Source organism: Myotis brandtii, unplaced genomic scaffold, assembly GCF_000412655.1.
Source record: "Myotis brandtii unplaced genomic scaffold, ASM41265v1 scaffold187, whole genome shotgun sequence".
NCBI lineage: Eukaryota > Metazoa > Chordata > Mammalia > Chiroptera > Vespertilionidae > Myotis > Myotis brandtii.
The window spans coordinates 3281657-3299024 of record NW_005356944.1 but is presented as its reverse complement, the minus strand read 5'-3'; the positions used below and the strand labels follow the sequence as shown (position 1 = coordinate 3299024).

Genomic DNA, 17368 nt, shown 5'->3' with positions numbered 1-17368 from the left:
TAAAAAATCACCTCCGTCTCTCCTTCTTTAATTAAAATTAGCATTCCCAATAAAACTCATTTCCAGGGAAAGAAGTAAGTTCTAAGATTCGAGGTTGAGTATTAGAGATGGCATTAACTAGGGAGTGGTTCTGGAAGAAGGCAAGGAGGAGAAGGAGAGGGAGAGACAGAAGATAAGAAGGCAAAGACAAGGGTCTCTGGGAAACTTCAAGTTACTCACACCTCCCTCTTCCCACCCAAATCCTGCTCAAGAGGCACATGTACCCTAAAATAACCATCTCCCCAAATTTTTAAATATGTGCCCTTTTGGAAATAAGCTCCATTTTCCTTATCCCATGCTCTTAGAAAGTTACTTCTGAAGCCTCATTCCCTGGAAATACAGGCACCTCTCCTTTCGACTCGTAGAGATAACTCTGTGATGTGCCCATCTTCTCAAGAAAGAAGCCTCAAAGCATTGCAGATGAGATGCAGCTCATAACCGTCATACTTCTGCTTTCACTACCTGGCCAGCTTTGAGACAAATCCTCAGCCCACTCTACCTTCTTAACCCACTGACAAACAAGCCAGCAAAGGAAATAGAAGCCCCCAAAGGAAGCATCCCAGAAACCTAGGGGTGTGCACATCTGAAACCTTAATCCTGCAAAATCTGAATCTCTTCCTATCTCGGAACAACCTTCTGCCCCACCCTGTCCCCTACCCTCTAGTTTCCCAGATAATCTTCTACCAACCCATGGAATCCCACCCCAGCAGACAGCAGCCTGTGGGTTCATGCGCGCCTCTCCTCACCCCGATCAAGGACAGTCATAATTCTACTCACATTCAGCACATCTTGCCTGGGCTGTGGAGGCTCGATGCATGTCAGGAGCCTGAGCAACAAGTCCATGATAGCTGAAGTTCCTATGTGCTTTATAATAAGGTCTACAAAATCACGTTTCTTCTTTAAGAAATCCACAATCTAGAGGAGAACAAACCAAAACTGAAAGACATGTAACCTGAGAACTAGAAACTTTAGAATGCTGCCAGTCCTGCCCCCACCAAAATCCTATCACCACTGTGAGCGGAGGAACAGCAAATGTTGAATTCATAACAAGATGTCAAGTTGGGAAGCCTGTTAATCATTATGCTATTCAAAAACCCCTAAGGGGAAAAACTCCCAAAATTATCACATATTCCCTAATACAAATACACCATCACAGGATCTTTTATTTCTGTTCACTTTCATTAATTAATAATTCAGAGAAAGAGGATATACCATTTCAGTTTATAAACATAAAGCAAGTCCATTATTAGACTGTGCACTAAATTGCGGATACATATTTAAAATCCTAATTATACTCTAGCCAGTGAGAGAAAAAAATTCAAAACATTAAGATTTCTCTATCAGTCAAAGTGACTAACTCACCTGCTATAGAAACATCACGTGGATTTTATTTTAGCAATTCACCTGATCAGATTCACACAAGGAGAGTGACTGTGGCAGAGGCTGACAGTATACCGAGACCATGACGACAGAAATAAAGTTACATCCCTGCCACCTGGGTCTTTTCTGTACAGGAAGAAGAAGGAGACTGTTTTGTCCCATACTCCCTTGTGTACTTCTGGTTTCTGTCTGTGTGCAGGAATCATCTATTCACAAGTCCTAGAAGCAGCAGCCCAGCATGGCAGCTGCTCTAACATAGTCTCACTGAAATCTCTCAAAAGCCCCAGAGGTGGGGTTGCTTAACTCATGTTGCAGAAACCAAGGCTCAAGTGGCTGTCCTGAAATTTAAACTTAGATTTATATGTCCCCAAAGCCATGATCCTGCTATTATCCCACATGAAGAAGTCTAACAGCCAACTAAACCTGCTTCACACTCAGAACCAGGTGGAAGTGCAGGATTGACAATCCCATGTGGCTTCTTTAAACAATGATGTTAAATGTTGTAATAAACCTTCAAGTCGTCATACACACTGAATCCACTCACAATTGAGTCACACAATAGTATTAAAACCACAGTTAAGGAGAGAGGAGGAAAAAGCACTAGATCTGGAACCCAAAGGCACAGCCAGGACAGCAAGATGTCCTATACAGAGGATGACACTGCTGATGTACTAAGTCATCCAACAATGAAGGTGCCCTACAACTTGACTTTATGCTCCACGAGCTAATAAATGTCTGTATCAATTAAGCCAGGTTGAGTCAGATTTTTTTTCTCATTATTTAACAGCTGCATATATCCTTACTAATTCATCATGTGATGGGAAACCTTTATTTACACTCATAATTCCCAAAAGGTTAGAGAGGTGCCGGTTTGACCCTTTTCCTGGAGCTGAAAGACCAAGGGCTATAGAATCCACTTGTTTTCATTCAAGGAGCCCTGAACCAAGATGCACAATGAGCAGCAATGACTAGGCCAGTGATGGCGAACCTATGACACGCGTGTCAGAGGTAACACGCGAACTCATTTTTTTTGGGTTGATTTTTCTTTGTTAAATGGCATTTAAATATATAAAATAAATATCAAAAATATAAGTCTTTGTTTTACTATGGTTGCAAATATCAAAAAATTTCTATATGTGATACGGCACCAGAGTTAAGTTAGGGTTTTTCAAAATGCTGATGCGCCGAGCTCAAAACGTTCGCCATCACTGGGCTAGGCCCTTTTCTCAGCATTTAATTAGCAGGTACCATCATCTTTACACAGATACTATGTCTGACCTTGAAGACCAACACAAATACTCAGAAAGCTTCAAGTGCATTCTCACTCATGTCACTGAAAACCAGGACCTGTTTCAGTAGTCACTACAACCATCTGGAACTGACTAGTAATTTAGGCTGTGGGGTGACTTGAACTTTCCTGTAACAGTCAACAGTCCTATTATTTCTCATCGGAAGGCAGAAGACAGAAAGACAATCTATCAGTAATCATGATTTGGGGAAGATTCTCGAAGAAAAAAGAACCTCGATTCCAATACATTTAAGAAGGTAATCCTAATCAGTTAAGATATGAAAGAATAACCTCCTCGCTAAAATAAAACACGTATCCCCTTCACCCTGGCATAGGATAGACACACTAGGCCTAAAATAGTTCCAGTCCCTCTATGTGTGCAGATAGCAAGGCGGATCCTGGAGCCTGCTTTCCCCCATGAAGGATGCCAGGCCCGACGGGTTTGACTACCTACAAACCCTGTCATCACACCTCTGCTCGCTGCACTCTCGCAGGGCTGACAGTTTGTACTTGGGCATCTGAGGCTCGATGCTCCTTGGCTGCCTGTTTCTCTAAGTGGATTGTAATCAATGGTCAGCAGACCCTTTTCACACCAATACTGCTTAGAGCAGTGATTCTCAAAATGGAGCATGCATCAGTCATCTGGAACAGCGGTCGCCAACTAGTGGTCCATGACCGCTGATCTGGAAGACTTGTTAAAATCCCAGATTGCTGAGCCCAATCCCCAGAGAGTCTGAGTCAGTAGGTCTGGAGTGGGGCTCAAGAACTTGCATTTCGCCCTAACTGGTTTGGCTCAGTGGATACAGCGTCGGCCTGCGGACTCAAGGGTCCCAGGTTCGATTCCGGTCAAGAGCATATACCTTGGTTGTGGGCACATACCCAGTAGGGAATGTGCAGGAGGCAGCTGAATCGATGTTTCTCTCTCATCGATGTTTCTAACTCTCTATCCCTCTCCCTTCCTCTCTGTAAAAAGTCAACAAAATATATTTTAAAAAAAAAAAGAACTTGCATTTCTAACAAAGTCTCAACAGATACTGATGCTGCAGGTCCTGGGACCACACTTTTGAGAACCACTACATATACAAGCGATAGTTGGAAAATAAATTTCCCAAGGACATATGAATTATTTAAAAAGCAAACAAAGTGGGGTAGGAGGAGAACAAGAAGAAAAAGGAGGAGGAGGAGAGGGGTGGGGATGTTCCTGCCATAACAGTAAGGCATGAATTTCTGCCAATCACTACAGCAGAGCTACATAATGGCACATGACAGTCTATACCCAGATGTCTCAAGCGAAACTTTTTTAGTAGAATCAAAATAGAAACAATCACCATTTGTATAAACCAATAATCAATTACATTTATAAAAAAGCTTTTTTATTTAAGCTTCATTTGTAATCATCAAGGGGAAAAACAATTGTTACTTTACCACAGTCACTAGGACTCCACTCACACACTCAACTGCTCAGTCTGCACCGTCATGCCATCTTCACAAACAGATACTAGCGTTCTCATGCTTCTAGCTACTTGTCAAAAGAGAAAACCACAGTCTACTAAAAAACCGAGATGTGAGGCACTTGGAAAAGAATGTAAAGTTAGAACATATTAATGTGTAAATCAATGTTAAGCCACCAAACATTTAGAATGCTTAAGGTGTAAAATATATTCTTTTATAAAAGCTGGACTTAGAGCACACTCAGAACACTGAAGCAACAAAATTACTGGGGATCATCTCAGAGTGATGATCAGCCCTAATACTTACCTTTTGGAAAACAATATTTACCTGTTCTGGTTTTCTGCTGATAAGAATACTTAGCACCTTGCTGAAGAAACTGGCAAGTAGTGGGTTCAAGGGGGAATCGTTTAGGAGGAAGCTATATAATTTCATTAGCAAGGATTCATCTTCTCCCAGTCTATCATTCATCTGGGAAACATCAGAAGTGAGCAACTCACAAGATATATTTGGATACCTAGAAGAAGAGGATACTTGTATCATCATCTACATTAACAGTTTAATTGCATAAAGTAACACACAAATCAGATAGGCTTCCTAAAATTGTGGGGGGGAAATTATCCTGTGAGAATGACAAAATCATTTCAATTTCTGTTCAGCCTCTAGATTAAAGTGAGTTTGCTATGTCTAAAATACTGTTCCTAAACCAAGCTTTAATAGGAATACATTTCCCCCAACAAAACTAGAACACAGCTAGAACTCAGGAGCCAAAAGAGGGGGCCGGGGGGGGGGTTATGGTGCAGGGGCCTGGCCTTCTCAGATGAGGCAAGCTGTGACAGGTAAAAAGCCTTGGGCTGCAGCCATCAGTAGCTACTCTGGCACAGCTTATAGGACAACCATGAGGGACACTGGTTTCCAGGAAACTGCACACAGCACCTTATAAGTACTCAAGACACATTTAGGTCCCTAGAGTGGCCACTCTAATTTCATATGGCTTGCAAATGGTACTAGAAAGTTGTTTTGGGGGCTTCTCAAATGTTCAATCTATATTACATCTTAAGAGAATAAATACTCTAATATATTAGAGAACAGGGCATCTGCCTGAGTGAGCCAGATGGGAAGCTGTATATAAAAAACCCCACTCTCGCCCTAGCCAATCTGGCTCAGTGGATAGAGCATAGGCCTGCGGACTGAGAGGTCCCAGGTTTGATTCCAGTCAAGGGCACATGCTCGGGTTGTAGGCGTGATCCCCAGTTGGAGGTATGCAGGAGGCAGTCAATCAATGATTCTCTCATCATGGATGTTTCTCTCTCTCTCTCTCTCTCTCCCCCCCTCCCTCCCTCTCTGAAATCAATAAAAATATTTTTTTTAAAAAAACAACAACAAAAATACGCACTCTCCACACCAGTCTTCCAAGGTCTCTGGGGATCAATCCACCATCAAGTTTCAATGCTGTGGAACACAGACCTCTTCTACAGACCCCACAGCACCAGAAGTACCCATACCCCTCAAGCTAGCTTGTCTTTGAGCACCAAAGGGCTCTCTACCTCTCTCTCTCTCTGAAAAACAGGCAGTAGATCCATTTCCTGCACTCAGTTCTCTGACCACAATTTCTCATGCTTTCAGTAGCATTGGAGACTGCAAGGCCTGTGTAGATTGCACTCTCCCAACCCACAGTTTACTTCTCTGTTCTTTATTCCTCCCTGTCAAGCAGCCAGGATCCAGAACCATCTAGTCATCAGGAATAGGACACTCAAATGCTGACCAGGACAGGGAAGTGACAGAACAGCCAGAAGCAGCTGTATGACAAAAGAGAGGACTGGGGGCTGGAATACACAAGCAAGTGGCTGCCTGTTTTGAGGCCCCTGGCTGGAGAGGCCACTGGCATCAGACCAGAAAGCTGCAGCACCTGAGGGGGTCTGGCGTGAGGTCAGAAGACTGAGCAATAGGAAAATGTCCCCAAATGAACCTTTGCAGGGAGAAAAAAAAAAAAAACTGCAAAGACAATGGAACTGGCAGGTGTGTGGGCACAAAAATCACATTATCAAACAGCCTCTTCTGGAGGCTTGTGGCTCAATCAAATTAAAGCCTTCCTCACTTTAAGAAACATGTTGGCATATAGATGCCATAACATGAAGTCGCCATTATGCTGGAGGAGTGGGGGCAGGATTATCCAGTGATTACAGGTGTAATTTCTAGAGTCACATCATCGAGGTTAGGAATCTGTCTCCACCACTTATAATCTATATCATGGGCAAGATACTTAGCTTCTCTGGGCCTCAGTTTCCAAGTCTGTAATATTAAGACAATAGTCCTTACGCCACTGAGGAGAATAATACATACAAAATACTGAGAAGAAAGGCTTAGAGTAAATGAGTGTTAGCTGCTTTTATTCTTTCTTATTTTCTACTTTACAGAAGTGCTGAAATGCTGCTATAGGGCTTGGGGAGCACGCTGCCTCAACTGCTGCAATTTGAAAGTTGCTGGCAAATAAAGGATTGGTAAAAGGCAGTGGACCTCAACCCCAGTTGCAAACCAAATGTGTAGGGACAATCTCTGAATTGTGACACAGAGGTCATCTTTTTAATTTTGCATCCATTTCCCACAGGTAACTTGAAGTGTGACCTAGCTTAAAAAGAGCACATGTGGGGCCTAGGCACTACAGACAAGGCTCAAAGTTCTGGTTCTGGACAGGCTAGGGCTACACTCTCCCTCCCTCAACATTAAAAAAGTTTCAAAAACACCCAAAGTGGTTGAGCAATGACCCATGAACCAGGAGGTCACGGTTCAATTCCCGGTTCGGGCCACATGCTGGGGTTTGAGGCTCTGTCCCTAGTAGGGGGCGTGCCGGAGGCAGACGAGCAATGATTCTCTCTCATCACTGATGTTTCTCTCTCTCTCTCCCTCACCCTCTCTCAGAAATCAATAAAAACAAACAAAACAATAAACCTTCTACCTCATTCCTGGGCAAGGCTCCTACCCCACACATACTCTGACTTGGATTCCTTCCTTGGCACTGAGAACACAAAAGCAATCAGAAGAGAACCCTGGTTGACTGTACCCTGACCTGGGAGCCAGCCTTGCTCCTAAAGCTGCTGGTCACTTGTCCTCTTGATCCCATCCCCACCCACCCACTCAAGCACAGCACATCACTCAATCTCCAATCCTCCTCAATCTACACTACACCATCATTTCCCTCTGAACTGCACCATTCTCACCAGCATATAAACAGGCCATTATTTCTCCCATTAAGGGTAAAAGCCAACGCCACCCTCTCCTGACCCACATCTGCCTGTAGCTCCCACTTTCTCCCTCTGCTCCCTTTCTAGGAAGCTACATGAAAGAGCTGTCTCAGGTTTGTCTCCAATTCTTCCTCAAAGGCATCCAGGGCCCGTGGCTCCATGATGCCAACACCAACAGTCACCTGGCCAGTAGGCAGCAGCCCTGTCCCACTGTCCCGTCCCTTCTTCCCACAGCCCGTCTTCCCTCAGCTCTCAGGGTAGCAGCCCCTCCTGGTCTTCCTCTTGCCTCTAGAAGTCCGCAGTCCCTCTGTGGGAACTTTGACCCAACCAACAGCATTTTAGTTTTTGGATTTATACTTCTACTAAGGGCCTATTTTAAAAGTTCTGTTAGTTCAAATTTATGCTAAATTATTTAAAATGAGGTATCTGTCATTAGAATTAAAAAGGTTAGTATAAAATGACAATCCTTTAATACGTTGTATATGATCACCGAACTAAGTTAGAACAGTGATGAGTTTATAACTAATATATAGTTATAAACTTCACAAAATACAGCAATCATCCAGAAACTACAAAACACCAGTCTCAATGTCCTTAGATGACTATTGTCAACCCTAACTCTGAAAAGCTTTCAGATCCCACTGGAAAAAGCCCTCTATACTAATCCTGTTGTCTGAGTCATCCAGCTGTATGTAACATACACAGCTGATGGCACTGCCTAGGCCAGAAGCATAGCAGAGAACAGCTCTGCCCAGGTTATGCTCTCTTGAAATGGTGCCATCCAGAAGGCTGTGTCCAGGGAAGGCACACCTCCTTTTGCAACTTCAAATGTAGTACAAAAAAACCCCACCAGAAAAACGTAAACAAATGAAAAACCTCACCAAAATGCTGGCATAGCATAACAAAAGCCAACTACTTTTTGGTAAAATAAGCACTTTCCATAGGCGTGCCTACACTTCCCCAGTTAAAGAGGTATTAGCTTCATTCAGTACAGGAAGAATCAGAATCCAGAAGGGCAAGTCCCCTGCTCAAGTTCTCAGAGCTTGTTAAGAGGGGAGGGCCACACCTCTCCTAGGAGGATCTGATACAAAGCTCACACCATAGTGTCTCCTACCAGCATAAGCCCCAAACAAGCAGCACCCCACATGTGGCAGGAATTCCAAAGTATCACAGTGTCTATCTCTTGAGGGATGGGAATACACTAGTATTTCTGACACCAAATTTCTTTCCTTTTCTTTTTTCAGACACTGATCTCTGAGTGGAGGCTGTCATTGAATGCTAGTTGTCAATCTTCATGGCTGACAGAGAACATGACTAAAAACATTAATAATTATTATTTCCCTGACAGCAAAATTCTCACCACAAATGAAAAGATATCTAAAAAAAAGGACAAAAGAGAACCAACTAAAAAATATAATTCTTCCGCCCTGGCCAGGTGGCTCAGTTGGCTAGAGTGTTGTCTCATACACCAAAAGGTTGCAGGTTCGATTCCCGGTCAGGGCACACATCTAGGTTTCTGGTTCAATGCCTGGTCATGGTGTGTACAGGAGGCAACTGATTGATGTTTCTCTCTCACATTGATGTTCCCCTCTTGCTCTCTCTCTAAAAAAAATTAATAAATAATAACATATATATATTTTCCCCGCCCTTTGGGGTGGAGGATAAAAATAAATAAACCACCATAATTCTTCCTAGTCCATGAAGTTTATTTAGCGCATAATCAATAATTTTTCGTTCCTGAATCTGTACTATTTTCCTGGGGGAAAGGTGGGAGGCGAGCCAAATATTTCAATGGTTGGAGATGGAAAAATAACTAACTGAAACCCCAATACTTCAAATACATATGGAATATTCAGAGTTTCCAGGGGTCCGAATACAAAGTTTCATCGAGATAGTGATAAAGGGTCCCACTGTACTAACATTCTCCTAGTAAGCAGGTGAAACTAGTGAGTAGGTAAGCCCGCTGTAGTTATTCAAGGTGTTACATGCTTAAATTTAGTGACACTAATATTCACCAAGACACGCACCCTTACTTTCAGGTAACAAAAGGTCAGAATTTATTTTATCAGCAAGGTTCTTCAAAACCGAGCTCCAGCTTAGATTCATTGTGTGATCTTGGATGATCACGTAACCTCTATCTTCCTATTTTCAAAGAAGAGAAAATACTTATTTAGATGGCCTTACTATTTTAAGAAACTTCATCACTACTTATAGAACACGTTGCCCTTCTGAGTGAAATATAGAACACTTGTTTTTAAAATCCCATCATTTCACTGGACTTAGTTCTAGAACAGATTAGGTGCTCTGCTGATCCTGTCACTCCTGACCATCTAAACCAGGGGTGGGCAAACTTTTTGACTCGAGGGCCACAATGGGTTCTTAAACTGGACCGGAGGGCCGGAACAAAAGCATGGATGGAGTGTTTGTGTGAACTAATATAAATTCAAAGTAAACATCATTACATAAAAGGGTACGGTCTTTTTTTTTTTTAGTTTTATTCATTTCAAACGGGCCGTAGTTTGCCCACGGCTGATCTAAACTGTAAAGGGTCTGCAGCAGCTGTAGGACATCGCTGGACAACGAGAATGAATATTCTACCCCCCGTCACTTCAGTCCCACCCTAAAGAGAATATTGAATTTCTTACTTGTATCTGATCTTTTCATCCATGTCTTGAGGTGGTTCTTCTATAATGAACGAGACTAAATCTTCGAGACATTCTGCTTTTAACAGAAATTCTATAAGTTTGCGGTTCTGAGCTTTACATTCCTGTAAAACATCTTCCTCATCCATTAACTCCTTCAGTGTTACATCTTCTCTTTCTAGAAGTGTGTCTATGTGGGATGATGAGTGAAGATCAAATTTCCAAAACATGCTGGTCTAGACAAAATGCAGAGAGTATTTCAAATAAAATTTCAATTTCACATTAATTTTTCCTTTCAGTTCAGTTTTACAGTCTAAAACGTCATAATAAAGTTTCACTTTGGACCTATAAAATATTTCCTAAATAAGCAGGATTTTTTCCTTCTCAGAAAAAAGTTTTTGATAATAAAAATCTGATTTGAAGTGCTGAAACAATGCTAAATCTTGGGATTTTTAACCTGCAGAATCATCCTATCCACACTTTAAGAATTACTACTGGAAAAGGAAGTAAACCCTTTCTTAAGGGTGAAGGACACATTCTTACACAGAACAAATATCTTCAGCAACAATGACAAGTACTGAGACCTAAGTATCTACTACTCTTCAGAATACTAAAGAATTAAATACGCACATCAATAACCACCACCAACCAGCACTGTTAACCATTTAACAGCACTTTCCCAGCTGAAACTTTGGAAGTCATAAAATGGCAAAATCTTTGCAATTATTAATAAAGAAACTAAAAACCTGGAACCTAATTCTTGAGGAACAAGAGAAAACAATTCTCAGTTACTAGGAAAAACACTTGACAAACTTAAAACAATGACTCCACAATGCCACGTCTACACTGTTCCTGCCTCTTCTCCGCCCCCCTCCTCAAAACGAGACATATGTACTACTATCTGTAATACTTTAAATAATAAAATTTAAAAAAAAACGAACTTTGTTTTCTTTGAGTTACAGAGTTAAAGAGGTCCTTATTAGTTACAACTGAAACACAGAGTCCACTACATATTCTAAAGCTGCCATAATTAGACAATCTCAAAGGCCAATTTTGACCAAAAGATGACAAAAGTTCTGATTAGGGATAAGACCATTCAAAAGTCATTCCTATCTGTCAAAGGTGCTCACTGCAGAATTCCTGAACCAGGGTTTGGTAAGATACATACTATAAAGTCACCTGCATTTCCATTCTGTAAACAGAAAATTTAACTTAAAAAATTTATTTACAATAGAAAAAAACCCCCACCTATAACGTACCTAAAGAATAAATCTAACAAAAGATGTGCAAGACTTATAAGAGAAACCATAAAACTTTTTAAAAGACAACTACCTATGAACCAAAAATATATTGTCTCTTCTACCTGTGTAGCATGAAGGCTAGAAGATTAGAACACTGAGATCCTTTTTTGTCCTTTTATTCCATGCTTTCAAATAACCACTTTTTAAAGATTCCATAAATATAGTAAAGACAATTCACAAACTGAAGAGATTATTTGTCACACAGATAAATAAAAGAGTATTAAACAGAATGTTAATTCCTACAATAAGAAAAATCAAACTCAATAAAATAAAAAAGACAAACAGGCATTTCACAAAAGTGGAAATCCAAGAAGCCAAAAGATACTTCACTTCACTAGTAACCAGAGAAAAGAACATTAAAACCATGCAAAAACAAATTAACAAAATGGGTAACGTTTTTAAATACTTTCCTCTAAAGATATACAAAAGGCCAATAATCACATGAAAAGGTGCTCAATAGCATTATCATTAGGGGAAGGCAAATCAAAACCACATGAGATACCACAGGTCACACTCGTAAAATGGCTACAATTTTTTTTTTTAATTCAAAACAGTAAATGTTAGCAAAAACATGGAGAAACTGGAACCCTGATGTAGTGCTGATATGGTATAGCCACTTTGTAAATCAGTTAGGTAGTTCTTCAAAATCCAAACATAGTAACCACATTACCCAATAATTCCACTCCTAAGTATACAAGAGAAATAAAAACATATGTTCACCCAAAAACTTGTACACAAATGCTCATAGTAGTAGTATTAATAACAGTAAAAAAGTGGAAACAACCCAAATGTTTATCAACTAATGAATGGATAAATAACATGCGGTATAGCCATACAATGGAGTATCCTTCAGCAATGAAAAGCAATTAAGTACTGATAATGACACACACTACAACATGGATGAACCTTGAAAACATTTTGCTAAGTGAAAGGAGCCAAAGACCACATATTGTATGATTCCATGTATATATGTAGTATGATTCCATTCATTCAAAATGTCTAGAATAGGCAAATCTATAGAAAGAGTAAGTTTATTAATAGTTGTCTAAGGATTAGACAGAAATGAAGAAAACTACTATTGGGTACAAGGTTTCTTTTTGGGTAATGAAAATGTTCTAAAATTAGATTGTGATGAGGATTACACAATTCTGTGAACACTATATACTAAAACCCACTAAATTTTTAGTACATGGGTGAACTCTATGGTATGTGAATTATATCAATAAAGCTGTTATTTTTTAAAAAATGACATGTAAGTTCACACCCAACAAAATGGCAAATAAAGAAAGTCTGACAACACCAAGGGTTAGCAAGGATGTAGAACAACAGTACTGGTAGGAAGGTAAACTGGACAGCCATTTTGGAAAACAATTTGCACCAGCTACTAAAGTTGAAGATGTACAGTTCCCACTACCCTTCAAGGTCTATACCCTAAAGAAATGTTTTGCACTTGTTCATAATATCATTGTTTCTTTGCTGGGAACAATCCTACCTTCCAATGATAGGGCAAAATAAAATGAGATGTATTCAGTCTAAAACAGGACACAGAAGTGAACAGGAATGAACTACAGCTACATGCATCACTGTTGACAACCCTCACTACTGACATGCCCTCACTTCCTCCCTTCCGAGCTTCGACTTCATGCCCCACCAGTAGACTCACTTCCTTGACCTGTTCTGGCATTGCCCCTTTTGCTGGGGAACGAGGCGGGGGCAAAAACTCCAACACAACCCAGCACTGTCTACTCTGCCTCTGCTAAAAAGAACACAATTGCTGTTTCCTTCAGATCACTCCCCTCAGCTAAGCCATTCCATGTTGCCAATCCACTCACATTCTTATCATACTTAACCGAAGACTATTCCATACCTTCTCCTCTCTCCCCACATCTCACTAGCCCAGTGATGGCGAACCTTTTGAGCTCGGCGTGTCAGCATTTTGAAAAACCCTAACCTAAACTCTGGTGCTGTGTCACATATAGAAATTTTTTGATATTTGCAACCATAGTAAAACAAAGATATATATTTTTGATATTTATTTTATATATTTAAATGCCATTTTAACAAAGAAAAATCAACCAAAAAAAATGAGTTCGCGTGTCAGAGGTGACACGCTCATTTTTTTTGGTGTCATAGGTTCGCCATCACTGCACTAGCCTGTACTCACCCTCATTTTCACTTGACAATGCCTTCCTATTTCACTGGGAAGACAGGAGAAAATGTCCACCTGATCCCACTATCCCAACTCTGCTCTCCCTCTTCTCAAGAGCCTGTGGACTCTCCACTCGGCCCATCCTCTGTGACCTTCCCAAAAGCAAGGCTCCAGCAAGTGCCCCCTCTCCCACTTCATCAAGTTGGTCACTCTGTACAGAATCACTTCTCATCAACATGACAAAAATGCTGTAATTTCTCCCACCTCAACAAAACCTTCTCAGAGTCCCAAATCTCATTGCAGCGTACTGGCGCCTGCCAAAAAGCTTTCTCTATTTGAGGTCCTCTTCTCTCAGTTCTTCATGAACCCTCCTTTCCAGGTTTTTCCTGCACCACTTCTCTAGAAACTGCTCTTGTCAAGGTCATCAATGTTCTGTGCTGCCAAAGCCTCCAAACAAGCCTTGACCCTCCTTCGACTTGACCTTACAGCAATAGCCTTGAGCACAGGTCTCACTGCCGCCTCCATGACAATATTCTCCTTGGCTTCATAGATGCACTGCTTACATGGGCTCACATGGTTCACCTCTACCACAAGCCCTGCTTCCCTTGCTGACTCAGCCCTCATTCCTCAGTGCTTTCACTCAATCTCAGGACTTATAGGTGTCTCATATTTCTATCTTCAGCCCCAATCTTTCCCCTCAACTTCAAAAGTTTTAATCCTACATGTCTCCAGCAGGCTCTAAAAGTTTCAAACTTAACACATCCCCATCTCAACTCATCTTTCTTCCACAACCTGTGCCTCCCTCAGTCTTCCCTTTCTTCATAAATGGCAACTCCCACAGCGGCAAAAATCCCCAGTATCATCATCCTTCACTCCCTCTCAGAAAATCACATTGTCACTACTTTCAAGATGCACCCAGAATCCAACTGCTTGCTTCTCACTGACACCTGTGTTTCCTGTCAGTCCCAGCTGCCATTATTTTGCAGCAGCACAAGACAGCTATTCTTTTAAAAATATGTATTTTTTTATTGATTTCAGAGAGGAAGGGCCTCTAGAAGGAGAGAGAGATAGCAACATCAATGATGAGAATCACTGAGGGGCTGCCTCCTGCACACCCCACACTGGGGATCAAGCCTGCAACCCGGGCATATGCCGATTGGGAACCGAACTATGACCTCCTCGTTCACAGGCCAATGCTCAACCACTGAGCCACACTGGCTGGGCAAGACAGCTATTCTTAACACTGCTTTAGGGGGACCTTTTAAAAATATAAATCAAATCACACAGCTGCTCAAAACACCACTATTTCCCATCTCCTTCAGAGAAAAAGACAAAATACTAGCAAAAGCCTGTGTGATGGGCTCCCACTCCACCTTAATGCCCTAAGACCTTATCTTCCACCACTCTCCCTTGGGCTCTCCCGCCAGCCAGGCTGGCCTCTTCCTACTGTCCCTCCCTCCCGCCCTCTGAGAACCTCAGACACACTAGGCTCTCCTCCCACCCCACCTACACCCATAGCCACAAGGCTCTCTCCCTGACCTCCTGTTAAAAGGTTCCCTTTCTCAGGGAGGCCCACTCAGATCACCATATTTCAACCTGCAAACAGCCCTCACTCACCCACCTACCCACTCCCCTGCTTTACTTTTTTTCTCCCTGATGATCACATGATTGTTACATCTAACTTTTCTGTGAATTATTTTTTTCTTTTCTTTTTAAATTGATTTCAGAGAGGAAGGGAGAATAGAACTCACTACTTTTTGATGTATGGGACTATGATTCAACTGAACCACACCCCACTGGCCAGGGCTGTGAAGTGTCTTTCCCCATTAAAATGTAAACTCTGTGAAGACAGATACTTTTTTCTGCTTTCCTCACTGCTAATATACCCAGCATGAGAACATGAGGCTTAATGCCTAAGACATGATAAGTACACATCCTATATAATAAAAGGGTAATATGCAAATCGACCAAATGGCAGAACGACCAGTCACTATGATGCACACTGACCACCAGGGGCAGGCACTCAATGCAGGAGCTGCCCCCTGATGCGTCAGTGCACTTCCACAGGGGAGTGCTGCTCAGCCAGAACCCCAGAAGCCGGGCTCACAGCTGGCGAACGCAGCGGGAGCCTCTCCTGCCTCCACTGCAGCGCTAAGGATGGCAGTGCTAAGGATGTCCGACTGAGGGCTCCCGGACTATGAGAGGGCACAGGCCGGGCTGAAGGACCGCCCCCCCTCTCTCCCCAGTGCACGAATCTTGTGCACCTGGCCTCTAGTATTTGAATAAATGAACCTCAAAAACAATAAGGGGGTACAATTCATTAAAGACATACAAAAATTAAGTTACATAAGGATACATTCACAGATGGCAACACCTTAAAGTAAAGCATGAAAATGATACATGCAGGGGAGTGCTTGCCTTGGGGAGGTCAGAAGAGGGAAGAAGTGGTCTGGTGCGGACATACAGGGAGCCAAAGATGTGGCAACATCGTATTTCTTAAGCTGGTTAGTGGGTACACAATTATTATTTTAGCATTTAATATCTGTACACATGCTGATATTATTCTTTGAACATATGGTTTTATTAAGAAGACAGCCACCTTCATTTGTTTACATGTTGTCTATGGCTGCTTTCACACAACTGTGGGGTTGAGTAGTTATATAAACAATATAGCCCCCAGAGCCTTCAAATTTTACTAACTGGCCCTTTACAGAAGAGTTGTCTGGTAATAATGTGAAATTTGTAAAGAAGTTAAGTACAAAATTTAAAAAAACCAATCATCTGTTAAAACGCACTGATGCTACTAAACAGATGTGATTTTTCTTCAAGAGCACAGTATACTGAGAAAATATGGTTTAATATGGGAGGCTTCAAAGCAGAGTTATCTTTATAATGGCAGAGAGAGTTCAATAACATAATCTAAATTTAAAAAATAACACATTTGCATACAAACACTAACTCCATAACCTCCCCTGACCCAATACCATCGCCCTCTATTTCCCCAGAACAACTGGTTAGACCTCAGAGGTCCTCTATGATCCCATTTCACTTCTTCAGGGCATTCACTTCACCTTATATTAGAGTCATTTCTGCAGTTACTTCTATTATTATTAGGAAGATTGGTGACAGTAATAAAATTAATACAAATATTACTCTTGAGCTAGGCATTTAATATTCACTAATATTTTCTCATAGCTGGAAAACTGTGGGAGCCAGAACTCAAAACCAGCTATTTTAGACCCTGAGTACTCTTGACCTCCATAACATACTCTGAACTGGGGACAGAAAACAGGTACTAATTTGTGAAAACTCCCTCGTACCACTCACGAGCTTTTTCGTGTTTTGCGCGCCATCTGTTAAGGACTGCTTACGAGTTTTCTCGTTTTTCACGCGCCATCTGTTATGGACCTTAGATGTCAACACACTGTCTTGTCCACATCGAATGAAGCGATCTCATTGGTGGAAACCGTGTAGGTCAATCTACGAAAAACTATATAATTGCACGAACCCATAAAGCATTGCAGTTACATTGTATTTTGGTCATTCGAATAGTCTTCGTCTTCAAGTTCCTGGCGCTTTTAGAAATGCCCTCTCTCAGAAAAAGGAAGGAAACCAACGAAACTGATACACTTCCTTTCGTGTTGTTCCATTCTAAGGAAAACGATGAAATGGACAAAAAAAGTAGTGCTGTACCTTATAAACTGTGGACTTTTCAATTCATTTAGAGTGTACAACGTCCTCAATCCACAAGCAAAAATGAAGTATAAACAGTTTCTGCTATCGGTGGCGAGAGACTGGATAACGGATGACAATAATGAAGGCTCTCCGGAACCAGAGATAAATCTGTCCAGCCCTTCCCCTGGGGGTGCAAGGAGAGC

General features: G+C 41.5%; 1 protein-coding gene across 9 annotated transcripts in view; it reads right to left on the bottom strand.

The window, feature by feature from the left end:
* Window positions 1-17368, bottom strand: part of PPP6R3 (protein phosphatase 6, regulatory subunit 3) — a 78718-nt gene that overhangs the window by 53942 nt on the left and 7408 nt on the right. For 5 of the 9 annotated variants that reach the window (XM_005864355.2, XM_005864352.2, XM_005864356.2 and 2 more), the window contains exons 2-4: window positions 10044-10276; window positions 4487-4673; window positions 817-954 (exon numbers count right to left, since the gene is read on the bottom strand). In XM_005864355.2, coding sequence (XP_005864417.1) covers window positions 817-954; window positions 4487-4673; window positions 10044-10270 — 552 coding nt within the window. In that variant the 5' untranslated portion in view covers window positions 10271-10276. Of the gene's footprint in view, window positions 1-816; window positions 955-1401; window positions 1546-4465; window positions 4674-10043; window positions 10277-17368 lie in introns of those variants that run through there. The other 4 variants (XM_014538129.1, XM_014538130.1, XM_005864360.2 and 1 more) reach the window with 3 other exon arrangements.